General features: G+C 36.0%; 3 protein-coding genes across 7 annotated transcripts in view; 2 read left to right on the top strand and 1 right to left on the bottom strand.

Annotated features, from left to right (window-relative positions):
- The window catches only part of LOC141375429 (uncharacterized), an 18,149-nt gene extending 1,767 nt beyond the window's left edge, over nucleotides 1-16,382 (top strand). Inside the window, exons 2-4 of one of the 2 annotated variants that reach the window (XM_087261678.1) lie at nucleotides 2,547-2,684; nucleotides 3,106-3,527; nucleotides 16,089-16,382. The gene's annotated coding sequence lies outside the window, so the exon portion shown is untranslated. Of the gene's footprint in view, nucleotides 1-2,546; nucleotides 2,685-3,105; nucleotides 3,528-9,780; nucleotides 10,197-16,088 lie in introns of those variants that run through there. The other variant, XM_087261679.1, reaches the window with a different exon arrangement.
- LOC147836078 (G protein-coupled receptor 15-like) lies at nucleotides 4,762-9,783 on the top strand. The gene is made up of 2 exons (XM_087261665.1): nucleotides 4,762-6,199; nucleotides 6,281-9,783. The coding sequence occupies exons 1-2, from the start codon at nucleotides 6,052-6,054 to the stop codon at nucleotides 7,012-7,014; spliced, it is 882 nt and encodes a 293-aa protein (XP_087117791.1). The 5' UTR covers nucleotides 4,762-6,051; the 3' UTR covers nucleotides 7,015-9,783.
- The window catches only part of phkb (phosphorylase kinase, beta), a 140,714-nt gene continuing 135,169 nt past the window's right edge, over nucleotides 10,838-16,382 (bottom strand). For all 4 annotated transcript variants that reach the window (XM_087261643.1, XM_087261642.1, XM_087261641.1 and 1 more), the window contains 5 exons: nucleotides 16,167-16,301; nucleotides 15,190-15,319; nucleotides 14,819-14,926; nucleotides 14,573-14,713; nucleotides 10,838-11,853 (listed from right to left, as the gene is read on the bottom strand). In XM_087261643.1, coding sequence (XP_087117769.1) covers nucleotides 11,716-11,853; nucleotides 14,573-14,713; nucleotides 14,819-14,926; nucleotides 15,190-15,319; nucleotides 16,167-16,301 — 652 coding nt within the window. In that variant the 3' untranslated portion in view covers nucleotides 10,838-11,715. The remainder of the gene's footprint in view (nucleotides 11,854-14,572; nucleotides 14,714-14,818; nucleotides 14,927-15,189; nucleotides 15,320-16,166; nucleotides 16,302-16,382) is intronic.

Below are 16,382 nucleotides of genomic sequence, written 5' to 3'. Positions count from 1 at the left end.
AGAAAAACTTTTCAGTGTCTTAAAGTGCTGTCTGCTCTGTTTAAAACAGGGATTCGTTCAGAAAGTAGACACTTAAAAGATCTTTTGAGGCTATTAAGGTAGTGTTTAATGCGATTCTCAGCACTTTTTTCATTGTTGAATAATTAAAAAAAAAAGTACATTTGATCTAATTTTCAACATGTGTATTCTCAAACCTCTGAGTAGCCATGAGCATAAGATCTGAGTTCAGAGTTTTTATTAATGAATTGTTTTTGACCCAGAGGTTGCTAATACTGTATTACTACTACTGTTAATGAGGAGGCTAGATATTTTAAAATGGGGTTGGGCTTTAGTGCCTACTCTTATACTCTTAGCAGTGAATAATAACTAGTTTCTTATATTTATGATCTGTGATAATTTAGTAATTGATTTAACAAGTGACCTTTTTGAGCATCCAGTCCTCATTTTTGAATAAATAAACTCCAAAAATGTGCAGAGAATCTGAAATCATTCAATTTGCCACGAGGCCAATCAAAAACTGACATTGTTATTCAGCAATAAATATAAGCAAATTAATCTGATTCTGATAGCAAATATATTTTTTCTTTATTAAGCTAGAAACAATAGCAAAAAAAAAAAAAAAGATTGGCAATTTAAATAATGGCAACCACTGCAGTAACAGTAATCCACACAGTGGCCTTTAGCTAGCTTGAGTCGATGTTTATTTAAAGTCGATTTATTATTTCAAAATAGGAATTAAATGTATAATTAGAAACAAATCTTGGCTTGGCATTATTCACCCCTGTAGAAACGCACAAAGATCAGTAATGATGACCAGTGAAGTATCTAAACTTTTGATTAATTAGGGGAAATAAACGTAGACTGAATTAAGCCCATAAACAAAAAAAGTTTAGATGATAAATAACTGCAAATAAGCAATAACTTTATAAGCCCATACTCTAAATAAATAAGTAAATAACACAAACGGTCACATTTATTTGTGAAGTAAATGTAGGGTTGCACAGTTTACCGCTACTATGGTAGTATCGCAATACTGTGGCTCCAAAATGCTGGCGGTGCCTCCTAAGAAGATAAAAAATAGATGAAATTCCCAAAATAGCAACAGAAAACATTGAAACAATTGTGACCTCTTCATGTAACCTAATTTTGTTGGAAAACTGCTGTTTTGTAACAATTTTCTTTTGGTATAATTTGTATCTTTATTTTAATGTATTTTTGTTGGTCAGTTATCTACAAAATAAACAAAAAGAATGAATACATTTTAGGTGAAGTGGGGTGCAAATAATAATTTTTGGCCTTAAGGGAATTTTGAATTACATTAAAGTAGGTCTATTATAACATAAAATATAATATTTCTTCATAATTTGAGTTGTGAATTACAGTATCACCATACGATAGTGATACTTCAGCTGGTATAGTACCGTAACATTAACTAATGGTATCATGACAACCCTAAATAAAAGTAGACTGAATTAAGCCCAATTAATAAAAATGTAAGTTTAGATGCTTAATATCTGCAAATAAGCAGAGGTCTGAATAAGCCATACTCTAAATAACTAAGTAAAAAGCACAAACTTCCACATTACTTTCCTTAATTACTAACTAACACATTGAGCTACCTTTTTAAGTGTTTTTGGATTTTATTATTTTTCCCCCAACACTGCAAATGAGACCAACAAATGTTATATTCTTCTTTTGAAGCGTAAAACTCCCAAACGATCGCCTAACTAGATAACTACACCACAGTACAACACTAAAACTAAACTATTAAAATAAGGCATTTAATGTAATCCTAAAAACACGTTAAACAAGATTTATATATTATTATGCCTCTCTCATATTACTCATTTGTCATTTTATTACTTGTAATGTTCTTGACCAGCAAATCCGAAAAGTCAGCTGAACAGCACTTCTAGTTTCAGTTTCAGAGCCGCTGCTCAGTCAATCAAATTAAGCCAAAAGCAAAAGTGCTCATCAGCACAAAGTGTGTAGCAGCAGTTGGACAGTTCCATTGTTGAGCAATAGAGGGGGGGCTTTAAATTTGATTGACAAACCTACAATAACTAAAGGGTACTGTAAATTGCCGACATTCGATTTTGTTTATATTCCACCTCACAGCCGTTACATGTTTTTATTGCAGAATTCTTTAGCTTTTAAATATTTTTGTCTGGGCAGGCCAGCCTTTAATCTGAGAGGGCCAGTGCCACCCCAAGCCCTCATGTAGCCTCACCACTGCTATTAGTTATCACTATATAGTACTGTCGACCTAGTTTATTTATAGTGAATGACATGCAGTGTTAAATGTATTATTGCAATACTTTTTAAAAATCCAGTTTTCTGTGTCACGCAGTCGGATTAACTGTTCTGTTAGAAACTATTGGAAATGAGCTAGAATGGATTTAATACACATCGGACTCCTCTCTAATAAAGTAAAATAGTATTCTCACTGAAATTCTCCAGATGTAGATGCCCAAAGCCATCTTCCTGGTGCATGATTGTTCATGAGGCATTTATCCGTACAGCAACACAATTGCTGTTGTGCGCAGGAAAAAGTTCCTCAGACAGGAAGTGGAGAGCAGTACTTTGAGAAGCCCTGCTGCTGCTGCTGAGTGTCTAGAGCACCTGCAATCCAGATACTGGATCTCTGCTCACCTGCACTCGACTCAACTCTAATGCAGAACCAGGTGGGTCCACAGTCACTGTCACTCTGTGCTTTTGACAAATAAAAAGCTTTTGGTTCTCTTTAGATAAGCCTGTTTCACACACCACATGGCATTCATTTGTTGCTGTTACGGTCCTTGCTGTGTGTGTTTGCAGCTTTGTCACGTAGATTCCCAATTTACATATTTTATCATAAAATAAATCCACATTTGCAAGCGTTTGTCTCTCCTACTTAGAGTGAACAAACCCTTAATACATTTATACACTCAAATCTACTTTAAAACGTTCTGTCCCTCAAGCATCCGCTTGTTGCTTGTAGCTTTAGCCTGCTAGCACCGCTAGTCAGCTAAAGCTGCCAACTTTTTTCATTCACTTTTTATTTCACTTACTGCCTTTTCTCTTCACCCTGTACAATTTCCTTTGTGTTTCTATCCTTGGGTGCAGGAGATAAGGCGTTGGAGCTGGAGCTGGACGCAGTCGAGTGCCAGATACGCGACCTAGAGATGAAGTGAGCGCAGCTCCTGAAACAACAGACCTTGCTTGGTGTGCCCTGCGCTGCGGCTCACTCATCTGAGGTAAGTGTGGGATACAATCTTAACACTTTCTCCACCTCAACCCCGTGTGTTTCTCTGTCCAGGCCCAGCGCACCGAGGATTCAGTACATTCAGGGGTCGTTTACTCCGGCTACCATGGCTCCTGGGTGCAGCTGCGTAAGGTGCATACCAGGTCTAGGGGCAGAACGTCTCCTTCTCCTGTGTTCAAGATCTCCACGGAGAACCGCTGCACCCCTCTCCATGAGACAGGTCGCGATGCGGCTATCATCAGTGAACCTGTCGTTTGCCACGTCCACGCTGCTTCCACTAAAGGTAATAAAGAACGCACTCACTATTTTCCCGGTGCTCATGTCAAGGCACCCCTCCGCTCTTACCAAGGCAGTACCATTTCAGCTGCCCAATCGCCTGCTCTACAACTGACTGAGTGCGAGAATGGGCATCATTGTATCTGTGCTCTCGGTCAGTTTGTGGGTTGTTGAGGGCGGTTAACAGCCATGTCTTTAATAGATAACCCTGGTCTCTTAATATGCTCAATAAAATAAAATAAAAAAACTTAGCTGGATTAATATCTTTAAATATATCACTAACTAAGAAGCCACCCATCACGCACCCTGCCACGTTGGAGCCTCATCCCAACTATGCTATTTGTGAGGATGAATGAATCATGGGTTGACCCAGGCCACTGTGCCACAATATTTGTTAAGCACATTTGAGCATCACAGGTTATTTGCACATTTATTGAATGTTAATAATTCCGATTCACATATACAAATTCGTCTTCAGATGGCGCCTTGATAGCAAAGTGCTTGCAGTCGATCGCTCCAATTACATTAGGAAAACCGGCGATCGCTGCAAATTGCGATTTAATGTTTGGCTGGTCAATACGCACATACACACATGCTGGTCACATACACGTGCTCGCTCAGGAATCGAATCGATATTGTTAGACTGCCCGCTCCCATCCAAATTTACTCCAGTTACAGGCCACTCCCGCGATTTATTCAGAAATTTATTCCGCGCCGCAAGATATCTGGTCGGGTCCCGCGGTACAGCCATGGGAATGCAGACCTCTAGTACAAGCCACTCCGTTCCACCACCAAAGCAGCCCTGGAAAGCACGGCCAACATGTTTGATTCCATGTCCGAGACCCCACTCTCAAACCTGAAGGGCAGAAGCGGGCCCGGACTGTCATCAGAACATGTCAGCCATGTTGCTTTCTTGGTGGAATCTACACTTTCAATTGAAACTGCTCTTTTAGCCACCAGTGAAACACCCAGGGTATGGGAAGTAGACCCAGTTCAGTCCCTGCTGTATGTGTTTAATCAAAAACAAACTGACGCATAGCACAGAAAACCATTCCCGCGTGCCTCGCGTGTTGCTCCTGCTCCCGGTGTGAATCCCGGTTGTTTAACATGCATGGTGAAAACAATATGAGCCACTCATACATTGTGAAACCAGCGTAACAGCCTTTAATTGAGAAGTGTTTGCACGCAGTAAGTTTTTTAAGTTGGCAAAACTAATGTTTAATAAGATGATCTTATTTTCAGTTATATTCACAGTGTGTATGGATTATTCCCAGTTCTGGGTTGCAGCTGGAAGGGCATTCGCTGTATAAAACATACGCTGGATAAGTTGGCAGTTCATTCCGCTGTGGTGACCCCTGATTAATAAAGGGATTAAGGCAGAGGAAATTGAATGAATTACCAAAGAGATTGTATTTTTAGAGTAATGACCTAATTACATTTTGTAAAAGACATTCAAAGCATTTTAATTTTTAATATCGCAATAGAAGCTTTGAATGTAAATGATGTCTTATATGGAAATGTTCAGAATGATCACTATGGTAATTCTAGTAGTTATATAATTCTGGTAGTTCCAGAAGTGATATCTATATGGTTTAAAATAGTTTGTAGAATGCTTCATTGCATGTGGTTATCAGATTGCTTCTCCTCAAACAAGGAGAAGGGGAAAAGTGCAAAATAGCCTCAGAAATTATTATTTTATTTTTGCAGGAATGACATTTTGCATAATATCTATGTCAAAATTCAAATATAAACTCATGAGATATTTGGTTTTTAAGACATCTATTTTTTCTAGATTTCTCCAGAACTGATTTCATGTGCTTGTTAATATATGAAATAGCCTGCTGGATGCAGTAAAACTTTACCCTCACTTTACACATCATCTCACATCTATTTCTTGTCTTCTTTTCAACGATACCTAAATTTTGTGTATAGCTTATTGGGGTCAAGACCTGTAACCATTTTAATTTAGGTATATCATTTTCAGGTGTGAGTCTCAAAAGTGTGGTTTGCTGAGTAACAGGTTAACAGGTCAATGACTTTACAAGGAGATGGGAAACTTATGACTAATGCTGTGTCACATGTGACACATACTGCTAATTTGTAAGCAGTCCTTGTATTAAATGGTTGTTTACTTACTATGAATTTTCCCTAAAACAGTCTTGCAACAACTCTTACCATTGTGAAATAAGCCAGTCTGAGAACAGATGCACCATCTGATTTTACTATAGATAAAACTGTTTGAAAAAACAAGAAAAAAAAACACATAAAAGGACCTTAATGTCTAATACAGGTCTGAGAATTAGTAAGTTGTAGATAAAGCAGTATATTGATAAGTAAACAATGAAAAGTGAGTTAAAAATGGTCCAATTCATAGTAATAGAAGCATAGAATCACAAAACAGAAACTAAAATGCTTTCATGAGAACTTTCTGTGGGTGTATACATACAGTATCAGGAAGTGATGCAGAGTTTAAATAACTGCACATGTGAAGCTGGTGATCAGTTTGTCTCAACACAGAACTAGTTGATGCCATGCAGAATCACAGTGACTTGAGCTCGGACAGTTGGTCAACAGCAGATGCCATGCAGAATCACAGTGGCTTGAGCGCCGACAGCTGGTCAACAGCTAACCTGGTCACCAGTGGTCTGATGGGTCTCTGCTTCGTGGTTGGAGTTCCGGGTAATATTGCAGTCATTCTTTTTATAGTTTTCCATATGAAAAGAGATAATTTCACTGTTCATCTGATGCTGAACCTGGCAGCTGCAGACATCTTGTGTTTGATAACCCTGCCTGGGTGGATCTACAGCCAGCTAATGGACTTTGATAGAACAGCCTGTAAGCTCTTCACAACACTGGTCTACTGGAGTACGTACTCAAGTCTGATGACCGTGACTGTGCTCAGCGTGTATCGCTGTTTGCGGATTCGTCGTCCACAGTTGTTGTCCAGAATGACCAAGAGAAAAGAACAAGTGCTGCTGCTCACCATCTGGATTCTGGCATTGGTTTTTTCTTGCCCCGGTGTTCTCACACAGGAGATCATTCTATATGAATCCAAAATGGAGTGTGAAAGAAACCTGGATACAAAAACGAAGCTTATCTTTGCCATGCTGGAGTCACTGTTTGGATTTTTTGTTCCTCTAACAATCATGGTGACTTCATATTGTTGCTTACATAAGATGGCCACACAGGGATCATTCAAACACAGTCGGCGATTGACCAAACTGGTGACTCGTATTGTCATAGTGTTCTTCATCTTTTGGGCTCCGCACCACTTAATTAAACTAGAGGAAATATTTGCTAAATTTTCAGGATCGGACCCATTTTTATCTCCCATTGCTGAAATAGTTGGGTGCCTTACATTGATCAACAGCTGCGTGAATCCATTCATCTACGCTTTTTCCTCAAAGAGTTTAAAACAAAAGAAAGAGCTCACTGGAAATGAAGGATCGCAACATCTACATCATATAGCTGTGAACAACACATCTGACACTTGAACATGGACCGAATAATTATGCAATAATACAGTTTTAATTTGCATAGTTAACTGGACAATGAAGTGTACTTAATACATTTTCAGTAGTGATGCTTAAATGGACAATTCATCCAAAATGGAAAATTTGCTAAATACAGTATACTTGACTTATCAGTAGATAAGTAGTCAACAGCTACCGGTGCCTGTAGAGCCAAAAAATGGGAAAACCGGTTTGATGACTTTGGTGTATTTGATGCAATGCTCATCCTAGTGTTAATGGTGTTTTTAGGGATTGGAGAAGGAATGGTGGGAATAGCATTAAGTACTTTTGACTTCAATTTACAATGTAATGAGAGTACAGTTTAACAATAATGTGTGCAATAATGGTGTAAATATTCTAATTTTAATATCAGCTATACTGTCTCGAGTGCAGAAACATTAGCTGGGAACTGATCTGCTTGTTCCTGTGTGCTTCATGATCACATGTTGTGTTCCTCACAAGATTATGACTAATACAGATGTTTTATAATTGAATAAAATAAATGGACTTGGACTGCTACACAACTCGCATAGGAATGCATTCTAAAAAAGGATTTCAGTGACTAAGATCTTGTTATTATTTTAAATTAGATAAGATTCTTTGAAACAGTTTTGTAAAGTTCCAGCTTAAATTATATAGCTGTATGTTTTTTTAAAAAGAAGTGGTTTCCACTAAAATTGTGAAATGGATAGCAAATGGTTCTCTTTTTTTTTTTGTATTACACAAGTCATTTATGAGGTGGTTAGAAAAACTAAGGCAATAAGGCTTACCAGTTAACAAAAACATTTAGCAAAAATAATTTTATTTACCAGTAGAGCATCAAAATTTAATTTACAGATATATGAAGATCATTCAAAAACACATGCATACTCGCACAAACAAACAGTTTAAGTCAGAATTAATAGCTCCTATTGATTTATTCTTTTTTTTAAATATTTCCTAATGCTTAACAGAGAAAGGAAATTTTCACAGTGTGTCTGATAATATTTTTTCTTATTGAGAAAGTCTTATTTGTTTTATTTCGGCTAGAATAAAAGCAGTTTTTAATTTTTTAAAAATCATTTTAAGGTCAAAATTATTAGCCCCTTTAAACTATATATATTTTCAATAGTCTACAGAACAAACCATCATTATACAATAACCTGCCTAATTACCCTAACCTGCCTGGTTAACCTAATTAACCCAGTTAAGCATTTACATTTCACTTTAAGCTGTATAGAAGTGTCTTGAAAAATATCTAGTCAAATATTATTTACTGTAATCATGGCAAAGATAAAATAAATCAGTTATTAGAGATGAGTTATTAAAACTATTATGTTTAGATATGTGTTGAAGAAATCATCTCTCCGTTAAACAGAAATTGGAGAAAAAAAATAAACAGGGGGCTGTATATATATGTACAGTATGTAACATACTGTATACACTTACCGGTTATTCAAATCTGCAACACTTTCCAAAATAAAAGTTTGGACAGGAGAAATTTAGGGCTAGTAATCGGGTAAATTAGTTAAATAATGTAATTTGATACAGGTGGTTGTAATTATTATTTGGTGATAACAAGGATCGCCAGTTTGCCAACAAATATAAGAGAAAATTATTAAAATGTTTAAAACAATGTTCCTCAAAAAAAAAGATAGGAAGACATTTGTATATTTTACCTTCAACATACAGTAATTAAAGATTCAAACAATTTGGAGGAATTTCAGTGTGTAAAGGACAAGGCCGCAAGCTTAAGATGAACTATGATCTCTGATCCCTTAAGAGGCACTGCATCAAGAAGAACCGTCATTCATCTATAAGCAGTATCGCCACATGGGCTCAGGACTTCTTTGTCAAACCTTTGTCAAGTACCACAGTACGGAGTTACACAAATGTCAGTTGAAATTGTACGGTGCCAAAATGAAGCCATATGTTAACAGTGTCCATAAGCACTGTCTACTTGTCTGGGCTCAGCGGCATCTGTGATGGGCCATCACACAGTGGAAACATGTAATGTGGTCAAATAAATCAGTATTTTTGGGGGAGAAATGGACGCTGTGTGCTCCGGACCAAACAAAAAACGATAATCAAGGCTGGACTTGGACTTGTTACCAGCAACAAGTCCAAAACCCAGGATCTGTCATGATATGGGCTTGTGTCAGTGCCCTTGGCAAAGGTAATGTGCACTTCTGTGATGGCATCATTAATGCTGATAAGTACATCAAGATTTTGGAGCACAATATGCTGCCTTCGTTTCCAGGGACACCCATTCATATTTCAATGAGTTCAATGTAAAACAACATTCTGCACACAGCCAGTCCTGGCTGCGGAGGAAGAGGATACAGGTACCTGGCTGGCCTGCCTGCAGTCCTGACCTGTCTCAAACAGAGAATGTGGGCTGCATTTTGAAGCACAAAATGTGACAACAAAAACCCTGTACCTTTGCCTACCTTAAGACTTGTTTGCAGGAAGAACGGGACAAAATGACACCTGAAACACTTCACTTGGTGTCTTCTGTACCTAAACATGTTTTAAGTGTTGTGAAAAGCAATGACAACATAAAACATTAAATGCTTTACTTTTCCAACTGTTTTTGAAATGTGTTGCAAGAAACCAAATTGGAATACAATTATGCTGAGAAAAATAATAAAAAAATCATGAGAAACACATTATATAACCTTACAAAATAATGTTTGTTGTATTGTCTGCAATGAAATACAAGTCAAAGAAAATTTAGTAATCACTATTTTTTTTTATTTGTCCATGCAGATTTGGGATTAATAACTCAATTTCCAGCCAATGCATGCTCAAGACATGCCAATTTAATGTGATCTTGAGGCGTTGTAATGTCTACTACTTCATGTCACCCATACCTCAGGCAGAAAACAGAGGAAGACAGAAGACAGGGCTGTCATCCATTTGAGCTGAACATGCGCGTGCACACACACTTTAACTGGCCTGTTAACTTTTATGACGGGTTTTATTGTTTTTCCCAAGTGGATTATTTGATTTATGATATAGCCTTGCTGAAGTCTGCATTCATTTTGGATAGGTAGCATTAGGTGTAATGGTGCATTGATTAATAACACTTGAAATCAGAAAAAAAAACACAGTAATACTAAAGGAAGTGTAATACTTTCTTCCAAAATGGCAATCTACACTGTATAAAATGCTGTGTTCCACACAATTCCTTCATGTTGTCCCAACACAAATTGATTAAGATAACTTGATCAATTAAGTTGTCCCAGAAAAAGTAAGAATTGTGTTGTTTTAACTCATTTTAAATAAGTTATTTGAACAAGCAGCAAAAGTAATTTTTTAAATACACTTCTAGTAGACTGACCAAACCCACAAATACAAGCCCCCCTGCATGCCCACAAGTTTATATGACAGATTCTAGCATAATAGCTAGTAATTTCACTTTGTTCAGCTCTAAACTCCAGCATGTAATCTCGTTTCCATTCATTCAAAGCTTGTATTTGGCCTGAGGGGCAGATAGCGATTCCTCAGTCTCTCAGTTCAATATATTATGAGTTTGGGAATCATTCCTCAGGAGAACTGCTGAGACCTCTGATCACTCTGACATACACTAAGCGGAGGCTGATGGCAGCGGTCGGCATGATAAACAAGTATCTTGGTCCAAACACCCACTCAGTCGGATAAACAAGGTTTCTGCTGAGCTTTTATACCAGGATGTGCTCTAAAAATCATCTATGCGACACAAGCGAGTTTTATGTTATTGGCAAAGCGTTGAGGTCTTTACTGCAGCTGACACTTACCGATAAAAAGAAAGCTGCCAGTTATTTAAAAAAAACAGTCAAATTAATTATATATATATATATATATTTATTTAATAATGACGGACTGAAAATTCTGTTCGTACAAGGAAGAAACCAAAACACTCAAATGTTTTTATATATTAGAAATCTAACATACAACAGTACACATGAAGGCAAATAATGCACAATATATACTAGCAGCCAAAGGCTCTCTGAAGTAAACACAACTGTTAAAATACATTTGCATATATAATTTCTAAATTATAGTGACAGTGCACAAATATTTAAATGATGTCCTCATTTACTGACCGTTTGTTTATTTCAAACATTTACGAGTTTCTTTCTCATGGTGAACACAAAACAATATATTTTGATGAAAGCTAACCATTGACTTCAATAGTATTTGTTTTTCCTACTATGGAAGTCAATGGTTACAGGTTTTGCAGACTTAACAGAAGAAAGATACTCGGAAATGTTTGGAACCACTTGAAGGTGATTACATTTTTATTTTAGGGTGAACTATCCCTTTAAAACGTTGGCAAAACAGTTACCATCTTGACTTATAAGTGCACAAACCAACAACATCTAAGACGTCAACCCACATTCTGAAATAATGACATGCATATACTGTAGTTCAATACCTTACTATTTGACATTAGTGTCTTCTGACCTCTAAACAATAGCTTACAGTGAGACATTTTCAAGTTGTGTTCTGGCATTGATAACGCAGCAGGAAAAATCCTGCCACAAAAACTGGGTTTTAAAAAGTAGATGCAAACGTGGTCATAACATTGGTCAGGGACCTGAACAAATATAGATTTTTATTTATATGCTATATCATCTATTCCAGACAAAAGCAATCCTATGTAAGTAAGACTGTGCTTGTACGGCAGTCTAAGTAATGCTGACAGCAGCGTGAGGTGCTTTAGCTGACAGAACACGGGTCATCTTTACTGGGCTTCACCTCTCCCTGCAGCAGCTGGATCATTACTGCTTTGGTCAGGTAGCTGGACGTGCTTTGTTTCCCCAGGGCTGGTGTGTTGTAGAAGGCCTCCATGGTATCCTGTGGATATTATTCACTTCAGTAACAACACCACAAACATGAATGCAAACGGATGTACCTGTCGGATTCATATTGGCTGTTGTGCTATAAATAAACCAAATGTTCGAGCTGAGTTACATGATGGATTGCATACATGAATATTTTCTATAGGTTGTTTTCAATTACGTGGTTCTGGTGATGTGCGAAACTCTGATGGTGGGCAGAAAGGGGAAAGTGCATATTTTTGCGATTTAAACCATATTTTTAAAGAAGATATAAATAGATAATAACCACATGTGTTGGGCATGATCTTCATATCATAAAGAGGACCAAGTTTTCTACTGAACTAAAATATATTTGCCTGTCATCGAGGCGGTAGATAAGTTTATATTACATGAAAAATATAGTAAATATAGCGCTTTGAAGCATACTATATGGTGCATCTGGAAAGTATGCATAGTGATTCACTTTTTCAAAAAATTTTTTGTTGCAGCCTTATTCCAAAATGGATTAAATTCATATATTTCCCACAATTCTACACACAATAACCCATAATGCAATGTGAAAAAAAGATTTTTTTGAAATCGTTGAAATTTATTAAAAATGAAAAACCTGAAAAATCACATGTACAGAAGTATTCACAGCCTTTGCTCAGTACTTTGTTACAGCCTCAAGCTTGGCACACCGGTCTTTGGGAATTTTTGCCCATTCCTCTTTGCAGTACATCTCAAGCTCTATCAGGTTGGATGTCATTATGGGGTGTTGTGTGTAGAATTTTGAGGAAATAGATAAATTGAATCCATTTTGGAATAAGGCTGTAACATAAAAATGTGGAAAAAGTGATGCGCTATGAATACTTTCTGGATGTACTGTAGAAAGTTACACAAATTAAACTGTCGTAGTAATTATATTCTTGCTGTGGTACAACACAACTGTAGTAAAAAACTAATTATTCAATAGGCTTCACTTTTCTACGCCATAATTATACACCATCACAATGCAGCAGTTTATACTAACACTACAGTACGACTTACAGTTTAGCAGTTTACTATGCTACTGCATTCTGTAGCATTCTTTAACAAACAGTTGTACACATTATACACTTTTTACAATGTGATTCACAAACATGTTTATTATAAACTACTAGTTTTTTTTTCCCCATGCAGATATCTTTCAGACATCACAAAATAACAGATGAAAGCAAACAAAACCGTGTTCGTATAGTCTACATTATTATTTATTCATGTATTTTTGCAAGGGGGAATAAGTGCTCCACAATAATAACAGTCTAGTTTTGTCTCAAGGGTTGCTTTTTTTGTTCTGTCGATGAACTTACCATCAACAAACATTCATCACTGCTACGCATATAGATGTTAACGTTACGGATGTTTATTCTGCCGAAATGCCAATATAGACTTGGATTATTGCAAAACAAGACAGATTTAATTGCAGCGATTACATGGCAGGTCGGTTATTTATATTCTCCTGGATTTTGTATAAATGCGGTGGTGTTTGTATCTGATTTTTATATAACACATTAGCATATTTAAACACATACAGTAGTAAGGCCTGTATATAATCTTTATTGGTGTAGTCAAACAAATTATCAAGTAAAAAAAAAAATTTACACATGGATGTAGCCTATAAAAAAAGTTTATAAAATGCCGCCTTCAGTTTTTTTAGCAGTTTCTTTAACATTCCTCCCTATATGCGCAAAACTTATGAAAGTCTGTAAAAGCTCTTTGGCATTTCTTATTTCGGTCGATTTAAACAATTACAAACAACATTAAACAAAAACGTTTTGATCTTCTAATAGCGATTTCTATGTAGAAGAATTACTTCCTGCCCTCTATCTGAATTTCGTGCATCATCAATGACGTCATGTGAAAACAACCTGTTAAAAGCCACCAAATGTAGACCAAAAAATATCATATGACTCCCATAGATTAAACTAGTTCAAATAAACGCATCAAGTCACCTATCTGGACCTATTATGCCCAGTTGTACAAAATGTATAAGTCTCTGATGCCCCTATGTCAAGTTTCAGCTCAAAATATCAAACAATTAATGTTTTTTAACACTTTAAAACTGTGCCTTGGAAGCTTTGATCCTGATTGTACCATTTTTGGTGACAGTCGCTTTAAATTCAAAAGAGGGCAGAGCTACAAATGCCTATGTGTCAGCATACTAGCAGATTCAAAGACAAAACTAACATCCTATGCTAATGAGGGAGATATTGTCACTAGTGGGCGGGGCTTTCCCCCTCTGATGACATGTACAAAAAGAGAATGTCAATCAAAGTGTTTCTTTTTTCAAGAGTGATTATAAAAAATCTAATTATTACTTTTCAGTATTAGAAGCTGGATATATTTTAGACTGCTGCCACACAGCTGTTTAAATCCCTTATAAAAGGTAATTTTGCATAATAGGTCCCCTTTAAGTTATGTAAGACTAAAAACAAAATCTGTTCTATTAAACAAATACTGCAAAAACCTAAGACATTGTTTTCAATGTTGAAAATAATTAAAATCCTGAGCACCAACAATCAGAAGAATCATGACACTGAAGACTGGATAAAAAGATGAAACAATTTCTATTTTTGACTAGATAAAATCTAAATAAAATGACAAAAAATCCCTTGAGAACATGACGGTCCCTAAAGTTAATGTTAATTTATATAGATCCAAACACTTAATAATATAAACCAAAGTAAAATCTTTTAAATTAAACCTGCCCTTACCCGTTTCTCAGTGCCCTCCAGTTTGCTGCGATCTTTCTGAAAGTCAGCAAAAGCCTCCTTTACCAATTTGTCCAAATCCACTGGTTCCTGAAACTCCAGCTCCGGGTTTCTTTCCAGTACAATTGACACCACCATCAAGAGCTGTGTTCAGGTCATCAAAAACACAGGGGTTAAACCGCACAAAATACATTTTCTCAGATTACAAACAAGTGTTGCAGAGTAAATTGAGAATGAACAGTGCCAAACCTCAACAATAATCTGCCTATATTCAGGCAAAACAATGTTTTTCAGTGTGTCTTCCACTAACAGAGAGAAATTCATCTCATACATGGTCATATCTGACAGAGTGGGTTGCTGCAAAAAAAAAGGGAAAAATGGATATTGTCATGTTCGGATATTCTGAATAAAACTGAATTACAGAGGACTTATTTATCCATTTATCCAGAGCTGCAATTCCTCAACAATCCTAAAAAATAAATAAATAAATAAATAAATAAATATATATATATATATATATATATATATATATATATATATATATATATATATATATATATATATATATATATATATATACATATATCAATCAACAGAATAGAATCATATAGAGTAGTTACCTGAGGGAGATGTTTTCCGCCTACCATGATGCCGTTACGTGTTCGCTCTAGGATTTGCCAAACGCGGTCATAGAAGCCGAGAGGGGTTCGATTGAGGGAGCCATCGATCTGACGTCTGTTAAGCCATGATCTGTGGAATAGATTTAAAATGAATTCCTAAAACATTGGAGAAATCTATGGTTCTGTAGCAAAATTCTTTAGAGAGCTACAACTATTACACAACTGTTTAGGATAATATATTGAAATTTATAAGTGTTTTACATATATATATATATATATATATTTTTTTTTGCAGAAAATAAATTCTCTTCAAGGCTGAATTTATTTAAAAATAATTTGTAAAAAGAAATATATATTATTTAACAATTTCCATATTTATGGTTTTTATTGCTTGTATTTCTTTTGTTTTCTATTATTAAAATACATTTGTGATTATTGAGTTGTGATTTTTAGCATAACTACTTTAGTCTCAAATTAAAACATTTTTCTAATATGCTGATTTCCTGCTCAAGACCATTTCTTAGTATAAGCACATATAAGAAAAAATTGATGTTTGTTTAAAAGTGATGCATTAAAAAAAATATTCTTGGAAGCATGGCATGTTTAAAAAACAGCATAAATTTGACATAAAACATCCTTTATAACATTGCAAATCTCCTTAATGTCAATTTCGAACTTACTACAGGACATCAAATGTAATGTTTTCACAACTTCAAAATATTTAATGTAGTAACCTGATGAAACCTTAAAACTAGATAATTTTCCTAATTTACTTGCTTATATTCAGCTTATTTCCTTCAACTGCTTTATCTGGGAAATTCTACAAATCATTACTTGACAATTATCCTTTAAAAAACTACCGTAGTATTACCCAAATGACGATAGACTTTATACTACAGTTGCAACTGGACACAGCGGATAATTGAACTTTGGCAGGATTGTCTACAGTAGCACACAGATGGTTGGGAGTCCCGCACCTGCCACTCTGCTGAGACTGGAGGACGTCCAGCAGGAGCTGTTTGACATCACTAGGGGACATCTGGTAAATGTCCTGTGGTGGCATGTCTCCAGCGCGAATCTTCAGCTCGTGCTTCATGGCTTGAACAATCCACCTGATTGAAATGCAGGCATGACAAAGCAAGTTTACTGAAGGAAATTCATCTGAATAAATGATTGAAATGATCAGTGCAAAA

Source organism: Danio rerio, chromosome 7 (genome assembly GCF_052040795.2).
Source record: "Danio rerio strain M-AB ecotype USA chromosome 7, GRCz13ab, whole genome shotgun sequence".
NCBI lineage: Eukaryota > Metazoa > Chordata > Actinopteri > Cypriniformes > Danionidae > Danio > Danio rerio.
The sequence above is the reverse complement of the archived record's forward strand: the minus strand, read 5'-3'. Positions and strand labels throughout refer to the sequence as shown.

What these genes read in the sequence shown, in the direction of transcription:
- LOC147836078 (XM_087261665.1), top strand. Translation starts at nt 6,052, where the DNA reads ATGCAGAATCACAGTGACTTGAGCTCGGACAGTTGGTCAACAGCAGAT. An exon ending in CTTCGTGGTTGGAGTTCCGG is followed by an intron (nt 6,200 to 6,280) that starts GTAATATTGCAG and finishes TGAACCTGGCAG; the next exon opens with CTGCAGACATCTTGTGTTTG.